The sequence below is a fragment of the Taudactylus pleione genome, unplaced genomic scaffold, assembly GCF_031769625.1.
Source record: "Taudactylus pleione unplaced genomic scaffold, aTauple2 ptg000495l, whole genome shotgun sequence".
Classification (NCBI taxonomy): Eukaryota; Metazoa; Chordata; class Amphibia; order Anura; family Myobatrachidae; genus Taudactylus; species Taudactylus pleione.
Window position 1 is genome coordinate 1,617,434 of NW_028284897.1, and position 17,633 is coordinate 1,635,066.

The 17,633-nt window shown below is 47.3% G+C and overlaps 1 protein-coding gene across 1 annotated transcript in view; it reads left to right on the forward strand.

Annotated features, from left to right (window-relative positions):
- The window catches only part of LOC148502505 (uncharacterized), a 346,350-nt gene that overhangs the window by 291,303 nt on the left and 37,414 nt on the right, over positions 1-17,633 (forward strand). The window contains exon 11 of the mRNA XM_088449785.1: positions 13,980-14,608. Coding sequence (XP_088305911.1) covers positions 13,980-14,608 — 629 coding nt within the window. The remainder of the gene's footprint in view (positions 1-13,979; positions 14,609-17,633) is intronic.

Genomic DNA, 17,633 nt, shown 5'->3' on the forward strand with positions numbered 1-17,633 from the left:
ACTTATATCTATAGTAATAATACAGGGACATGACTGGGGAGGTGAGAGAATCTGGGAGTGTCACAGTGACATCACTTATATCTATAGTAATAATACAGGGACATGACTGGGGAGGTGAGGGGATCTGATAGTGTCACAGTGACATCACTTATATCTATAGTAATAATACAGGGACATGACTGGGGAGGTGAGAGGGTCTGGGGGTGTCACAGTGACATCACTTATATCTATAGTAATAATACAGGGACATGACTGGGGAGGTGAGAGAATCTGGGAGTGTCACAGTGACATCACTTATATCTATAGTAATAATACAGGGACATGACTGGGGAGGTGAGGGGATCTGATAGTGTCACAGTGACATCACTTATATCTACAGTAATAATACAGGGACATGACTGGGGAGGTGAGGGGATCTGGGAGTGTCACAGTGATATCACTTATATCTATAGTAATAATACAGGGACATGACTGGGGAGGTGAGAGGGATCTGGGAGTGTCACAGTGACATCACTTATATCTATAGTAATAATACAGGGACATGACTGGGGAGGTGAGAGGATCTGGGAGTGTTACTGTGACATCACTTATATCTATAGTAATAATACAGGGACATGACTGGGGAGGTGAGGGGATCTGGGAGTGTCACAGTGACATCACTTATATCTATATTATTAAACAAGCAGCAGGGAGCTGGTCTCAGATATTAGTATCAGTCCCACAGTCCTCACTGGAGTTGGGAATTATATGTTGTTTTCTTTCTGTCACTGACACAAAGATGTTGGAGCTGCAGGAGATACTATATACTCTACATTTTTCTGTATATAGGAGATTGCTATAATATTTGCTTTAGTGAAATAGTCTTTTTGTATATTATGCAAAGTGATCATCTAAATAAACAGCCCCATTTAGGTGGAGTTTAATTGACCTCCTCATTGATGTCTCCCCCAATACACAGGATTACACAGTAGTGAAGAAGACATCCGGTGAGCATGAGACTTCCAGCAGCCGTCCCCATGTGACAGGAGGACTGAGCAGGACCCAGAGCCCCATCATGGTGCCTCCACCTCACTCACTGATACATGAGAGACACAATGACCAGAAGATGCTGGAACTCATCAACAATAACATTCACCTGCTGACTGGAGAGGTGACTGCTGGGAATGGGACATTATACAGTGACACCAGGGGATGTGTCTGGGTGATGACTGGAGAGGTGACTGCTGGGAATGGGACATTATACAGTGACACCAGGGGATGTGTCTGGGTGATGACTGGAGAAGTGACTGCTGGGAATAGGACATTATACAGTAACACCAGGGGATGTGTCTGGGTGATGACTGGAGAGGTGACTGCTGGGAATGGGACATTATACAGTAACACCAGGGGATGTGTCTGGGTGATGACTGGAGAGGTGACTGCTGGGAATGGGACATTATACAGTGACACCAGGGGATGTGTCTGGGTGATGACTGGAGATGTGACTGCTGGGAATGGGACATTATACAGGAGATGTGTCTGGGTGATGACTGGAGAGGTGACTCCTGGGAATGGGACATTATACAGTAACACCAGGGGATGTGTCTGGGTGGTGACTGGAGAGGTGACTGCTGGGAATGGGACATTATACAGTAACACCAGGGGATGTGTCTGGGTGGTGACTGCTGGGAATGGGACATTATACTGTAACACCAGGGGATGTGTCTGGGTGATGACTGGAGAGGTGACTGCTGGGAATGGGACATTATACAGTAACACCAGGGGATGTGTCTGGGTGGTGACTGCTGGGAATGGGACATTAAACAGTGACACCAGGGGATGTGTCTGGGTGGTGACTGGAGAGGTGACTGCTGGGAATGGGACATTATACAGTAACACCAGGGGATGTGTCTGGGTGGTGACTGCTGGGAATGGGACATTATACAGTAACACCAGGGGATGTGTCTGGGTGATGACTGTATCATTGTGTGTCAGGTTCCTATAAGGTGTCAGGATGTCACTGTCTATGTCTCCATGCAGGAGGAGGAGTATATAGAGGATGACAGGGGTCTGTACAAGGACGTGATAATGGAGAATCACCGGCCCCTCACATCACTGGGTAAGACGAGACTGTAATTTATTGTACAGGGGAGAGCAGGTATGGGGGCCTCCTATATACACCCATCACCTGATAATCACATATATACAATGTACTCAGGGCCTGATTCAGCTTTGGGAATAGAGTGAGAATTAGCATGTAACTGACAATCTTGGTGAAACCATGCTGCACTGCAGGTGCGGCAGATGTATAATGAGCAGAGAGATTTAGAGTTGGGAGGGAGGTGTCCAAACTGACTTCTAAATTGCAGTGTAAAAATAAAGCTGTGCAGTATATGTGGGCTACATGCAAAAGCAGCCAGTATTTACCCTAAATGCAAAATAATGTATGTATTTGCACCCCTTGCATTGCAACATGGTTTGTCCTGGTTCACAGTTACATGCTCTTTCTCACTCTGAATCAGCCCCTCAGTCACTGTGTGTTTCCTACAGATGGACCCAGTAACAGAAATACTCCAGAGAGATGTCCCCGTCCTCTTTATTCACAGGATTGTACAGAGGAGAATCACAGGACCCCACAGGAGCATCAGGTAGGTGGGATTTAGGGTCTCACCAATATACCAAAGTGTCTTTATAGGATCTGTAGGAAGCTGTGTGTGTCTTATTAACCAGAATTCTTCTAATTAGTGTGATTTAATGAAATATGACATTTCTAAATTGTTATTTTATTGATTTGTTGGTTTCTTAGGGTGAAAGTCTGGCTAATATAAAGGCAGAAGATATAGAGGTAGAAGAAGAGACGTATGTGACTGATATGAAGGCAGAAGATATAGAGGGAGAAGAAGAGACGTATGTGACTGATATGAAGGCAGAAGATATAGAGGGAGAAGAAGAAACGTATGTGACTGATATGAAGGCAGAAGATATAGAGGGAGAAGAAGAGACGTATGTGACTGATATGAAGGTAGAAGATATAGAGAGAGAAGAAGAAACGTATGTGAGAGGTGATCAGCAGTGTAAGGAGGAGGAAATCCCTACAGATATCAGCACAGGTGAGTAATAAACACTTACTCAATCAATACAACAGTACAAACTAATGAGGGAAATGTATCTGTCCAGTGGTGGAGTCAGGAGCCATCAGTCCCTATTATACTCCTGCTCTCCTCCTCACATTATGTCACTGTGTGTTACCAGCCCAGAGATCTGACCAGTCTCCTCCCCACACTCTCTGGTGTATCTCATACATCAGCAGCCATCAGCCCCTATTATACTCCTGCTCTCCCCCTCAATTCATGTCACTGTGTGTTACCAGCCCAGAGATCTGACCAGTCTCCTCCCCACACTCTCTGGTGTATCTCATACATCAGGAGCCATCAGCCCCTATCTATTTCAGGGTCCATAGGGGGTCCACAGGGTTGACCTTGGGATATAGGTTGGGAACCAAATCCGGGCACCACGCAGTTAAAGCTTTTAGCTCCCAGGATGCACTTGGGTCCACTCTCCCTATAACCCCACCCCCAAGCCAGAGGCACCTCAGTGTAAGTTGGTGCCCGGCCGGAGTCGGGTCACCGTTAGTGCAGGGGGAGCTGATTAGCAGCCCCTAAGCTTATTTTATTTTTATTTTTTAGGGACAAAGTTTTTTCCAACTTTGGACTCTTCAGAGCGGCAGCGTCGGACTGTCCATAGGACGTCTAACCTGCCGCTCCGTCACCCCGCTGGCGCTGAGACGCCAGTACAGATCTGGGGATCTCAGCGGGGCCCCAGAGTCTGTACTAGCCGGACTCTGTGGGCGCCCAGGACTGCTGCCGAATCCACGGGGAGCAGGTAAGGTCGCGGATCACCGCTTGCGGTGATCCGCGCATTTCAAATGCAGTCCTGTGCCTCCGGTCTCTGGGGACAGACCGGAGGCGCCGGCAGTGGCGGCGGGCCCCCCATACCCCGTGTGTCCACTAGACCACCAGGGACTTAACGATCGGCGCAGGGAGCCGGCTTCCCTGGGGTTAATAGCCGGCCAGGGGAGCAAGCCTTCCCTGTTACAGCGGCTCCTCCCCTCAGCTCAGCTCGCCTTTCAGTATTATAGTCTGGCGTCGCTGAGCTGCTTCCTCCGCGGGCTACGCTTCTTCTGAGGTCTCCAGGCGGCCATTTTCTATGTGCAGCAGCAGAGCTCCGGAGATGGCAGTGAGTCCAGTCCCCCTGCGTACCTCACCATCAGGTCAGTGTACACAGCGCTGTAACCTTCCCAGACACTGAATCTGGGCAGTTGAATGCAGTGACATAGTGCAGTATATTATATGACATGTTTATGTATATATATGTATATATCTGCATGGTATGTGACTTATGCTAGTGCTGACTGTCTGTACTTTATTATCTCACCTGTCAATATATATCTATCCCTTTTCTTTATCTGCCCTAATACAGCTGTACTTAGGGTGGTTCTGAGGCCTCACATTTATATACTTGTTAATATTTGTGAGGTTTGTCACATACTGTTGCGTGCTGCACGTTGCCATATTTTCGATGGAACTGTGTGTTGCATACGCTGAAAATGGGTCCCTGCAGCTAATTTTGGCATCAGTCAGGACCAGTATATTGCTGCTTGATATTTCCGCCAAGATTGGTCAGATATGTCTGACCAGGAGATAGAGCGTTATACTGCATCCATTTTTACTATCCTGCAAGTCATGTGCTGCAGGTGTTAGTGCGGAGGATTTGACTCATAAAGGGTTCTGTATGCGGCGCCATCTGGTGCCGAGCCCCTTACACGACCCCCTTGGGCGGTTTGTTTTCTTGGGATCCTCTCAATTGCGGATAGCCGGGTGGGCCCCATTGTTGTACCTCACCTGGGGGTTACTTCACCATACTGCCCTCTTCATCTCAGGGTATCTCGCAGTTTCTTGCACTCTTCCCCTGTGACACAGACTACCGCTCCCTGCAGGGGTTTTTCCAAGTATATGAATTCCCCCTGGTGCCACAATAGTCTGTCATTCCCCTTGCAGGGATTACCACAGCCACCCTGGGTGGATGTCGTTTTCTATGAAACGCAAATTGGCGTGGTTGGCGCCCTGTGGTTACTTCCCAGTTGGCTCTGCCGTCTACTGGATACTGTTTTGGGCTCTTTCCCTCTTACACGGGGGGAAGCCTATTTCAGGTTTTATTATCCCTGCTTTAGGGCTGGTAGCAGGTCCATTCTGGTTAGAGTGAATGTTGACCTGCACCTGTATCATACACCCTCCGTCTTACATGCCTTCGGGTTCCCTGTTGCTGACTAGCGGTTGGATCGCATGGCGGGACTCTGGCTGTTGCCAGATACGAGGTATTACAACAGCGTTTGGCCTCCTGTCCCAAATTCCCTGAGGGTCATCACGAGACCCTCCTGGGGTGGATGGGCGTGTTACTCATCTCATTACAGATGTTACTATGCCTCCCATTCCGGCGTGGTCGGATTCTTCGGATCCATAGGTGGTAACTCTACCTGAAATCAGTATACTCGCTTTCAGGGGTTGTTACCCATCCTACCATGGCTATAGCATGGTTGGTTAATACTATTGCATACTGAGCTGATGCATTTGTAATGTTTTTTCCCTTCCAAAACGTCTGGGGTTCAAATGTATTTGGTCGCTCACGTAATATATGCAGTTGTCATAGGTGGAAATGCCTATATTGGATACCAGTCTCCTAACTTTCAGAGTTCCGGTTGCGACTGTATCCTCCGTCATACCCTATGGCTACGCTCTGGGAATGCAGAGGTGCAGATACCATCTATAGGGTAGATCTTGTTTGGTCCTGACCTTGACAAGATTGTAGTAACATTGGCAGTATTACTAACGACCAGTTTACCGCCTTCAGCTATGCCCACTACAAGGCCTCAGACTAAGTCTGTTAAGTCTTTGTGTCCTCTGGGTCAGCTGTAAAGGTCTGTTTCTTCGTAGACTGTCGGCCTCTACAAGGGCCGACATATCCAGTCCCGAGCAGGCCTGGACTGCCAGCCGATCCTGCTTCTGAACCTACGGATATATCTTCAGCCTGACGTGACAGGCCTCCCACTGGGAGATAGCGAATTTCTCAGTTAGCCTGGTACTAGTGTCAGGTTGCCGCGGCTACGTGGGTAGGAGGATACGCCCTCTCTTTGCTCAGGCGGCCTCTTTACATGTGATGGTAGCGGGCCCTTATTCAGACCCGAACAGGGCCTTACAAATCCAGAAAGCTATACAGTTGTTGCGGTCAGCGGAGCTGATTAGGCCATCCCCACTTTCTCAGCGAGGGACTGGTTGTTCTGCTTTCTTTCTGGTGTGGTGGCTGAATGGTTCTCTTTGGCCTATTCTCTGTCTCAATTCCCTGAACCAGTTCCTAAAGCTACCTGGGCTCAGGAGGCAATCCCTATGCTCCATCATACTATGTTTGGAACCTGGGGACTTTATGGTATCACTGGATATACAGGACGCCTGCTTACGGGTACTTACAGAGACCTTTCCTCAGCATGGACTGAGGTTTGCTATATCACAGCAACACTTACAATTTTTCGGGCTCTGCCTCTTGGGACTGTCCTCAGCCCCACAGGGGTTTACCAGCGTTTTGGATTTTCTGACAGTTCTCTTGTTCAGTATATCCCAATGCTCCTGTACCTGGACGGTCTCCTGCTCTTAGCAGGATCACCGGGGTACTTTACTGCCAGATCAGGATGACCGTGGCTTCTTCAGGGTGCAGACGTTTAATCAACGGGGAATAAGTCCTCCCTCTCTGGGTATTCTTCATCTAGGAGCCCTGCTGGATTCTCAGAATCTGAGAATTCTTCTGGCGTAAGACGGAGTCTCCACTCTTCCATTAGGAGTCCATGGATGTCTACGCAGTCGACATATGTCTTTACACTCTGGGATGCATGATCAAATATTCAGTGTCTGCCTTTGGAAGGGTGGAATGGGCTCAGTTCCATTCCAGGCCTTTCCATAATTGGCTTATCTCCAGATGGAACGAGTTTTTTCTGTCAGATCACTGTTCGAACGATGTGCTCTCTCCGGAGGCAAGTCGGTCCCTTTCCGGGTGGCTATGGCCATCTCGTCCAGGGTATTCTTTGCTATGGACAGTGTCTGGTTCGCATCCATTTCAGTGCAGTTGGACGTCTGTCGATTCTACCCTGTCAATTAACTTGTTGGACCTTTAGCCTGTCTTGGGCCTTCACTCTGGCATAATTCTTGTTTCCCGGTGAACTTGAAAAGGTTCAGTCCGACAGGGTCAGGACAGTGGCTTCCTTTTTAGCAACACTGTAGGTTGGGTGGCAATGACAGGTATGTCACACATTCGGACATAGTCCGAGGGTCTCCTCCCGACCATCTTGGCAGCGTTCATTTCAGGAGCTCTCCATTGGGAAGCGGGAGTCCTCAGCCGTCACGACGTGCATCCCGGGGACTAGTCTCTTCCCCAAGAGAGGTTTCATCTCCTGGTGAGCAGGGGGGGCCCCTGAGGTGGCCCTCATGGCCTTCTGACTTTATCACACTATGGTGTTACAGTCCAGCTCTCGGGATTCTGAAGCAACTTTCAGTGACTCTTTGTCGGTGAAGTGGTCCTTCCACTTTGCGTACCTGTGTTCTCCGGTCTCCCTTCTTCCTCGAGGGAAGTGTTTCAATCAAGACGGAGATGCTTTCCTGCTGGTGGTTCCTGATTGCCCCAGATGTCAGGGGTACTTGGATTTTTGGAGTCTCTCCATCGATACTCCATTCCTGATGCTTCACTGCCCGGACCTGTTGTCTCAGGGTCCTTGGTTTTGCCTAGGACCTGGGTCGTTTGTCTTTGACTGCGTCCCTACAGTGGTCTTACGGCTTCCCTGGCTTTGTCATCGTTGGAATGATTAGAGCACATAGATCAGCTTTTGCTGGGACCTACAAACAAACTGTGGCAGCCATAATTCTTATGGTATTGTACCTGTTGATACAATCCTCCGGTGTCCAGGATTTCCAGATATTCTGGCATTCCTTCCGGCTGGCTTGGGTTTCTCCCTCGGCCTGGCCTTCCTGACAGTGCGGATCCCTACACTGTCAGTAGGGTTAAGATATGGAATTGCTCCACTCTGGTATCCAGTTCATCCTTTGGAGTGTTTTCTGGATTATGCCTCCTTTTGTCCTCCCTAGGGACTCCTTGGGAGTTAGTAGTGGTTCTTCGTTCCCTCCGGGGACAGTCAATGGAACTGCTGGTTGTGATAGCCATTACATGGTCTATTGCTTAGGCTCTCTCTTTCTCTCAGGGTGTTTATATCAACCAGGAGAGTGTCTGAATTGGGAGCGTTCTCATGTGGTTCCCTCTTCTGGAGGGCATCATGTCAGGGTGTGAGTTGCTCCGCCCTGTGTTTCTTTTTAAAGTGGTTTTTAGGTACCATATTCTGGAACTTATGGTACGGCCATTCAGTCCCCAGTCCTCTCGGCTGGTGTGGCCTCATTGACTGTGGTCCGGCCTCTTGGGATTTATGTGATCCGTTCAAGGTCCTTACGGAAATCGGACCCCTTATTGGTGGTCTGCGATTTCTGGTTTTCACAGGAAAGGATGGCCGGCCTATAGCCAAATGTTGGCTCGATGGCCTTGTATGTCTTCCTCAGGGGCCTACCCATGGGTAGGCCTTTCTGTTGAGGCTTGTTTTCTCGGGCCATGTAACCCTCGAGGGCGGCCCGCTGTGGCGCCTCGCTGTTTTGCCTTACTAGGTGACCACGCCTTTTTAAGGTTCTAGGCATTGGTTTCCTTTGCCTCTCAGGATGCTTCCTTTTTGGCGACGGATTCTCCTCTCAGCACAGGAGCGTCCCCACCCTTGGTTGAACTGCTTTGAGACTGAAGTAGAAAACAAGAGATATGGTAAGAACTTACCTTTGTTATCTCTGTTTCTACGAAGTCCATAGGGTCCACAGGGCGCCCGCCCTGACGCACCTGGCTTCGTATGGGCTGTGTGGCTGGTCACCGGTTTTCCATCTCCCATTTCTGTGAGTATGGTTATTGAGTGTTCCAGTTTTCTCTCTCTTTTTCTCTCCTCCGGCCTTTGGCTACTTACAAACTGAGGTGCCTCTGGCTGGGGGGTGGGGTTATAGGGAGAGTGGACCCAAGTGCATCCTGGGAGCTAAAAGCTTTAACTGCGTGGTGCCCGGATTTGGTTCCCATCCTATACCCCCAAGGTCAACCCTGTGGACCCTATGGACTTCATAGAAACAGAGATAACAAAGGTAAGTTCTTACCATATCTCTTGTTATTCATGTAAATATTCCCCAAAATGGCGACGTCTGTGCATTTCCAGCTTCTCTTTCTGTACATCCCATGGATATTGCGCATCTTTCCTGTAAGCCTAGAGGCAGCAGTGTCTTGGTCACGTGCCTTCAGCTTTCATGGTCTAGTACAGGCCTGGCCAACCTGTGGCCCTCCAGCTGTTGTGTAACTACACATCCCAGCATGCCCTGCCACAGTTTTAGCATTTCCTTATAGCCAAACTACAGCAGGGCATGCTGGGACTTGTAGTTTCACAGCAGCTGCAGAGCCGCAGGTTGGCCAGGCCTGGTCTAGGTTATCAGAACACATTATGGCCCTCATTCAGAGTCGGGCGCTTGATGCAAGTGATCGCTCTGAGGGTGGCCGCTTGCATTTTTTAGTGCGGCCTCCTGGTCGCTAGCTGAGCTGTGGGTTACCACCCACAGCTCTAGCGAGCGACCAGGTTAATGGTCGCAATGGTCAAGACCATCACGACCATCGGGGCATGCGACGAGATCCTAAGGTTGGGTCTCGGCATCCGCAAGCCCCAGGGAGCTTCCTGCTCTGATCGAGCAGGAAGCTCCCCACTGACATCACTGGTGATGTCAGTGGGGCCGCCCACAAACGGTCAGGTGTTCCTTGAGGAACGCATCCGTTTGCTCAGCCACCCCCCCTCGGCCCGCCTCCCAAACGGGGCGAGCTGTCACTCTCCATCGTTTGGTGCGAGACCCATAGCGATGGAGCGCCCGACGCTAGTCGGTACCGACGTGCGCATGCCCAGTAGTAAAACATCAACCCGGTTGCGAGCGCTCAGCGCTTGCGACTGGGTCTGAATGAGACCCTATATCTAAAGTATATGAGATATACTCTCCAGTGATGGCTCAAAGCAATCTCCAGCGCAAGTAAATTATTAACACAAACATGTCCGCACCTGTGTTACCCATATTGTCCATTTGGCCTAATGACGCCTTTGTCTTTTGGTCTTCATGCATATTGGAGTTTCCTGTTCATGCCTTCCGTACTAAGGAGACCAATCATGTAACACGTCATGTTTAAGTCACAATAATTTTGTATTCCTTCATAATGACTAAATATACTGTAATAAGTGTCAGGCTTATCACAGGAGGAATGTAATTAACCTGTTACTGTGAAATTGAAATTCTATTTAATTTTGGTTTCCTGATGTGATAACTGATGTAGAGTTTGGGCTGGATCCCTGCTGTGATATATACATTATCTGTATGTAAAGAACCGATGTAGCTCTGTAAGGTGTATACGCTCTGACTATCTGAGAGGAGAGAACCTGTGTAACACCTTGTATGCTTTGGAGTAACTGTCTTTGTATAGACAAATCCTGTGAGCAATAAATATCCAATTGCCCCAGACACCTGCATCTGCTCGTATCCTGTGACTACCAGAGAAGCACCAAACACTACTTCCAGCTGTTCTGGTTTGAGCCCAGTGTCTCCAAGCTCAGTCCCTCTGCCAGCTACCATGTGCCAACTGGTCCACAGTGAGAGATCAGTGGCAATTAGCCAGCACCACCCAGGAGGCATTGGGGGGAGTCAGTAACAGGCGGTTGCTGACAGTCCCTAGGAGTATTAAAGTAAGCCCAAAATAATTCTACAGTCACCTGGAGGAACATCTGACACTTTGGGGCTTGTCACCTCCACTCACAATCTGTGTATCCAGCAAAGGCAGTGATCGCGGTGTTGACAAAATATGTGGGTCCCAGGGACCCTCCACTTTAAAAAAAAAATGGGGTCCTACCTGACCATTTCTAGGTCCCATCATAATTTATGCTTTAGAGCTCCCCATATGCCTCTCAGACCTCCCCTAACCCCTTACAAATGATGCCACACAGCCATGCCCGGCCTTTACACATTATGCCGCACATTAATGCCCTTTACACATTATGCCGCACAGCAGTGCCCGGTCTTTACACATTATGCCGCACATTAATGCCCGATTTTTAAACATTATGCCACACATTAATGCCCCGTCTTTACACATTATGCCATGCAGTAATAGACCTTACAAATGATGCCACACAGCCATGCCTGGCCTTTACACATTATGCCACACATTAATGCCCTTTAGTCCCACTATGCATTGCCCCAGTAGTAGTCTCCCCCATGCATTGCCCCTAGTAATTGACTCCCTATGCATTGCCCCCAGTAGACCCCCTATGCATTGCCCCAAGTAGGAATCCCCCTATGCATTACCCCTAGTAATAATCCCCCTATGCTTTATCCTTAGTAGTAATCCCCCTATGCATTGCCCCTAGTAGTAATCCCCCTACGCATTACCCCTAGTAGTCCCCCTATGCATTGCCCCCAGTAGTAATCCCCCTATGTATTGCCCCAGTAGTAATACCCCCATTCATTATCCCTAGTAGTCCACCTATGCATTGTCCCCAGTAGTAATCCCCCTATGCATTGCCCCAGTAGTAATACCCTCATGCATTATCCCTAGTAGTCCCCTTATGCATTGCCCCCAGTAGCAATACCCTAATACATTACCCCTAGTAGTAATCCCGCTATGCTTTATCCCTAGTAGTAATCCCCCTATGCATTGCCCCTAGTAGTAATCCCCGTATGCATTACCCCTAGTAGTCCCCCTATGCATTGCCCCTAGTAGTCCCTCTGTGCATTGCCCTCAGTAGTAATCCCCCCTATGCATTGCCCCCAGTATTGGCGTCACTCACACCTTCAATTGGGCCTAATGACCCCTATGTAGCCCAGGCCTTGTGCCCACCTATATACCTACAGGCCTATTGCCTGAAATTATTCCACGGGCCTAGTGCCCGACAACCCTGGTGGTCTAGGGAAGGGGGTAAATAACGGTGGCCGAAGGCCGCCTACCCGTAAGGTGGAAGAGGCTTCAGTCCTCAGCTTCAGTCTTCTGCCGTTGGCCCATCCTGGCCAGCGGCACCGCCTCTTCCTTTCTTCCTCCTTGATCACGCCGTCTTCTGGCCTCTTGCGTGGCCGCCGGAACTGTTGCCGCGCCGCTCTTCTCTTGTCTTCGGAAGGTCTTCACTCCTCCCCTCCACCACCGGACTGAACTTTCCCTCTCAGCGGCGTCTGATTCAAGACGCCGCGATTGGCTCGTCGCATCTGCCTCCGATTGGCTGCTGGACCGCGAGCCGTGTTTAGCTTGTGGCCAGTGCCAAACAACCGCCGCTTCTGGGCAGCGAGCTCCGCTTAGCTTGCGCCTGGAGCCAAGCTTCTCCCGCCGCCACTTTACCACTGACGCTGGTGGAAGGGACCAGGCGGCCCCTTCACCAGGTACCTGCCATGGTGGCTTACCCGGCGCTGGGAACAAACACTATCCCAGCGCCCGGCACGGATGCTGTGCCGATGCTGGGATCAGACACTTGATCCCAGCATGGCTTTCCACAGCAGCAGCAGCCAATAACAGACAGCATTGTGTCTTTCTCAGGGGGACGCGCTGTGCTGCAGCCAGCTGTCAGGGATTGGCCACAGCACAACGCGTCCCCGGGGACCCGGCTACTTGTTAAAAGTGAGTCCCCATTGCTCAATAGCGGGTAAAATACGTTCTATAGCGCGTATTTGCGAACACTGAAAGGACAGTATAGGGATTTGTTCATATTTTGGTCAAAACATTTAAGCTTGTAATCCGGCATCAGGAGTTCCTAATATTCTGCTAGTTACTCTATGACTGATCCTTCATACACCACTAACTTGTAGTTACATCTTTCTTGTCTCTCAGCTACAGAAGCTAATTGTGAAACAAAAACCTAATGCCACGCGGCTGGTACCATGTAACGTATGGGTAACATCCAGGACTGGCCTGTTTTATTTTGTTTGAAAATTGTGCCTAAAGTCCTGAATGCTGTCAATCATGCCGATATGAGGCTGTTTTGTGTGTGGCTCACTAGCCTATGCTTGTTTAGGCGTTAGCCTCTGGATCTGGGAGGTGAGCACATGTTACCAGCAGTCTAATGGTGTTTGATGTATATACAATATAGATACTTGCAGGAACCTTGATACTGGGCTGTAAGCTTAAATGTTTTGCTGAAGTCCTTGTGCTTGGATTGCTAGATGTACCCAGGTTTGTAGTGGTGACTCCAATGCCGACAACAATTGTCTTTATGTTTTGTATTAGAATAAACATGTAACCCCTGTGATAGCTATAACATAGCATAATATGTGACCGTTATACATTGTACCATGACACAACGGAACTTCCCCATTTGTTACTAATTTGGGGACCTGTCACCGTAGTCTCTATTGGAAAACTATCCATGTTACAGAGAAACAATACTTTTTTAATATATTTAATTTATTCCCAGCAGATGGATGTAACAGAAGGAAGATCTCAGAGGGACATCACATCTTATCTACAGATGGTGACATAGAAGGTCACAACAACACCCGAGATTCTCTAGGACAAAACCCTAACACCACAATTATACATCCAGCACCTCACAGTGCACATGTGTCATCTGATCCCTCTGATTATGGGGAATGTTCTCCTGATACCCCAGATAGTGGTACACCTATTATAGCTCATGCAGTAGATAAAATGTATTCCTGTTCCATAGATCCCCAACAGAACACAAAAGTCATTAATGACCAACCAACTAAGACCAGTGCAAAGCACCATACATGCTCTGAATGTGGAAAATGTTTCATCTATAAATCAGCTCTCGTCACACATCAGAGAAGTCACACAGGTGAGAAACCGTTTCCGTGTTCTAGGTGTGGGAAATGTTTTACACATAAATCACATCTTGTTATACATCAGAGATGTCACACAGGTGAGAAACCATTTTCATGCCCCGAGTGTGGGAAATGTTTCGTCTATAAATCATCTGTTGTTATACATCTGAGACGTCACACAGGTGAGAAACCGTTTCCATGCTCTGATTGTGGGAAATGTTTCAGAGACAAAAGATATCTTGTTAGACATCAAATATGTCAAACAGATGAGAAACCATTTCCATGCTCTGAGTGTGGAAAATGTTTTACAAGAAAATCAAGTCTACTTAGACATCAGAGATGTAACACAAGTGAGAAACAATTTCCTTGCTCTGACTATGGGAAATGTTTTACACATAAATCAAATCTTGTAAGACATCAGAGAAATCACACAGGTGAGAAACCATTTCCATGCTCTGAGTGTGGGAAATGTTTTACCAGAAAATCAGTTCTTGTTATACATCAGAGAAGTCACACAGGTGAGAAACCATTTCCATGCTCTGAGTGTGGGAAATGTTTTACCAGAAAATCAGTTCTTGTTATACATCAGAGAAGTCACACAGGTGAGAAACCATTTCCATGCTCTGAGTGTGGAGTATGTTTTACAAGAAAATCAAGTCTACTTAGACATCAGAGACGACACATAAGTGATAAACCATTTCCTTGCTCTGACTGTGGGAAATGTTTTACAAGATTTGATTTATATGTAAGACATCAGAGAAATCACACAGGTGAGAAACCATTTCCATGCTCTGAGTGTGGGAAATGTTTTACACAGAAATCAAATCTTGTTACACATCAAATAATACATAAAAAAAACGAGCTGATAGACATAAAACACAATACTTTAAGCAATTCAAATGCTTAAAATCTTTTGGCTAATTTATTGTGTTTGAGGGTATGAAGTTGTGGATGCTGATGGTCTAAATGCCGACCGTCGCCATCCCGACTGTCTAATCCCGGCTAGGCTCCAATGACAGGTGTCGAAATCCCGACAGCTGTCATTTTACCTTCGCCGGGAGCCCGATGCCCGGCATACTGATCGAAGGTAAGCCAGGCACGGACAGCCGTGGGAGGGAGGGTTAGGTTAGGGGCTCCCATGGGGACAACTTCCCCCCCGGGAGACTTAGGGGTAGGCTGCGGGGAAGTTGGGGGTTAGGTTTAGGCACTTAGAGGGGGGGTTAGGAGCGCCTAAGGAAGGTTAGGAGGGGGTTAGGTTAGCGTTATTTATCTTAATGAACGATCAGGATTATCACCTCTGCCGGGCTATTGCTGTCGGGATTAAGTATTACACACTGATTCCGTTTTGAGTACCAGTAATAGTAGAATGGACAATACACAGCGCCATCAGTGCACAAACATTGCTACTTTTTTTCACATAACAATCAACCTTAATAAAAGGAAAGTATATATCACACAGTCATGGACAACTGAAAGGAACAGGGAGGGAAAGTTGTATTTTGTGTTGCTAATCAAAAGCAAGTAATCCTCAGCCTCCTTGTACTCTAGCTAAGAGATCCATGTGGTGACAAATACCCAATGTCAGTCCATCGTGGAGAACATCACATCTTCCATCTGATGTTATACATATGTGATGTAATGAGTTACTGTTATTGTCATTACCTGTGTGTGATGGGGATCAGTGAAGCATAGATTATAGTAGCACACTGCCTGTTATATACTCACACACACACAGTGCTATGTATGTCCTCTCATCACTCTGCATTTCATTCCACTGACCAATTGGCTCAGATGTAGTCTTATCAGCCAGACTATATCTTACCAATCAGTCTTAGGGGGCAGCTAGCTGAGGGGGCAACTAACTGTGGTAATACACAAAGCATGCAATAACTAAGTGTGTTTTCTAAACAAGTGAAATAAAAACAGTGTAACAAACATTGATCACCATATGTGACCAGGCAATTTCGTATTCAAACCTGACATTTGTTTATGTCCTGTCCTACAAATTTCACCTTTTAATAGAAAAAAAACATTTGTTAAAAATTTGTTTTTTTTTATATCGCTCCTTGGTATCTTCTCTAATGATATTACATCCATCACTCTCCCTGTATATCACACCTCTGTACACATTCCCTCCTCATTACTCCCCTCTTATAAACACACATGAGCTTTTCCTATATCACTCCATGGTATATTCTCTAAGGCTATTACATCTGTCACTCTCCCTGTATGTCACCCCTCTGTACACATTGCCTCCTCATTACTCCCCTCTTATATACACACATGAGCTTTTTCCTATATCACTCCATGGTATCTTCTCTAAGGCTATTACATCCATCACTCTCCCTGTATGTCACCCCTCTGTACACATTGCCACCTCATTACTCTACTCCCCTCTTATATACACACATGAGCTTTTTCCTATATCACTCCATGGTATCTTCTCTAAGGCTATTACATCCATCACTCTCCCTGTATATCACCCCTCTGTACACATTGCCTCCTCATTACTCTACTCCCCTCTTATATACACACATGAGCTTTTTCCTATATCACTCCATGGTATCTTCTCTAAGGCTATTACATCCATCACTCTCCCTGTATATCACCCCTCTGTACACATTGCCGCCTCATTACTCCCCTCTTATATACACATGAGCTTTTTCCTATATCACTCCATGGTATCTTATCTAAGGCTATTACATCCATCACTCTCCCTGTATATCACCCCTCTGTACACATTGCCTCCTCATTACTCTACTCCCCTCTTATATACACACATGAGCTTTTTCCTATATCACTCCATGGTATCTTCTCTAAGGCTATTACATCTGTCACTCTCCCTGTATCTCACCCCTCTGTACACATTGCCGCCTCATTATTCTACTCCCCTCTTATACACACATGAACTTTTTCCTATATCAATCCATGTTATCTTCTCTAAGGCTATTACATCCATCACTCTCCCTGTATCTCACCCCTCTGTACACATTGCCTCCTCATTACTCTACTCCCCTCTTATATACACACATGAGCTTTTTCCTATATCACTCCATGGTATCTTCTCTAAGGCTATTACATCCATCACTCTCCCTGTATCTCACCCCTCTGTACACATTGCCTCCTCATTACTCTACTCCCCTCTTATCTACACACATGAGCTTTTTCCTATATCACTCCATGGTATCTTCTCTAAGGCTATTACATCCATCACTCTCCCTGTATGTCACCCCTCTGTACACATTGCCTCCTCATTACTGTACTCCCCTCTTATATACACACATGAGCTTTTTCCTATATCACTACATGGTATCTTCTCTAAGGCTATTACATCCATCACTCTCCCTGTATCTCACCCCTCTGTACACATTTCCTCCTCATTACTCTACTCCCCTCTTATATACACACATAAGCTTTTTCCTATATCACTCCATTGTATCTTCTCTAAGGCTATTACATCCATCACTCTCCCTGTATGTCACCCCTCTGTACACATTGCCTCCTCATTACTCTACTCCCCTCTTATATACACACATGAGCTTTTTCCTATATCCCTCCATGGTATCTTCTCTAAGGCTATTACATCCGTCACTCTCCCTGTATCTCACCCCTCTGTACATATTGCCTCCTCATTACTCTACTCCCCTCTTATATACACACTCGGGCTTTTCCTATATCACTCCATGGTATCTT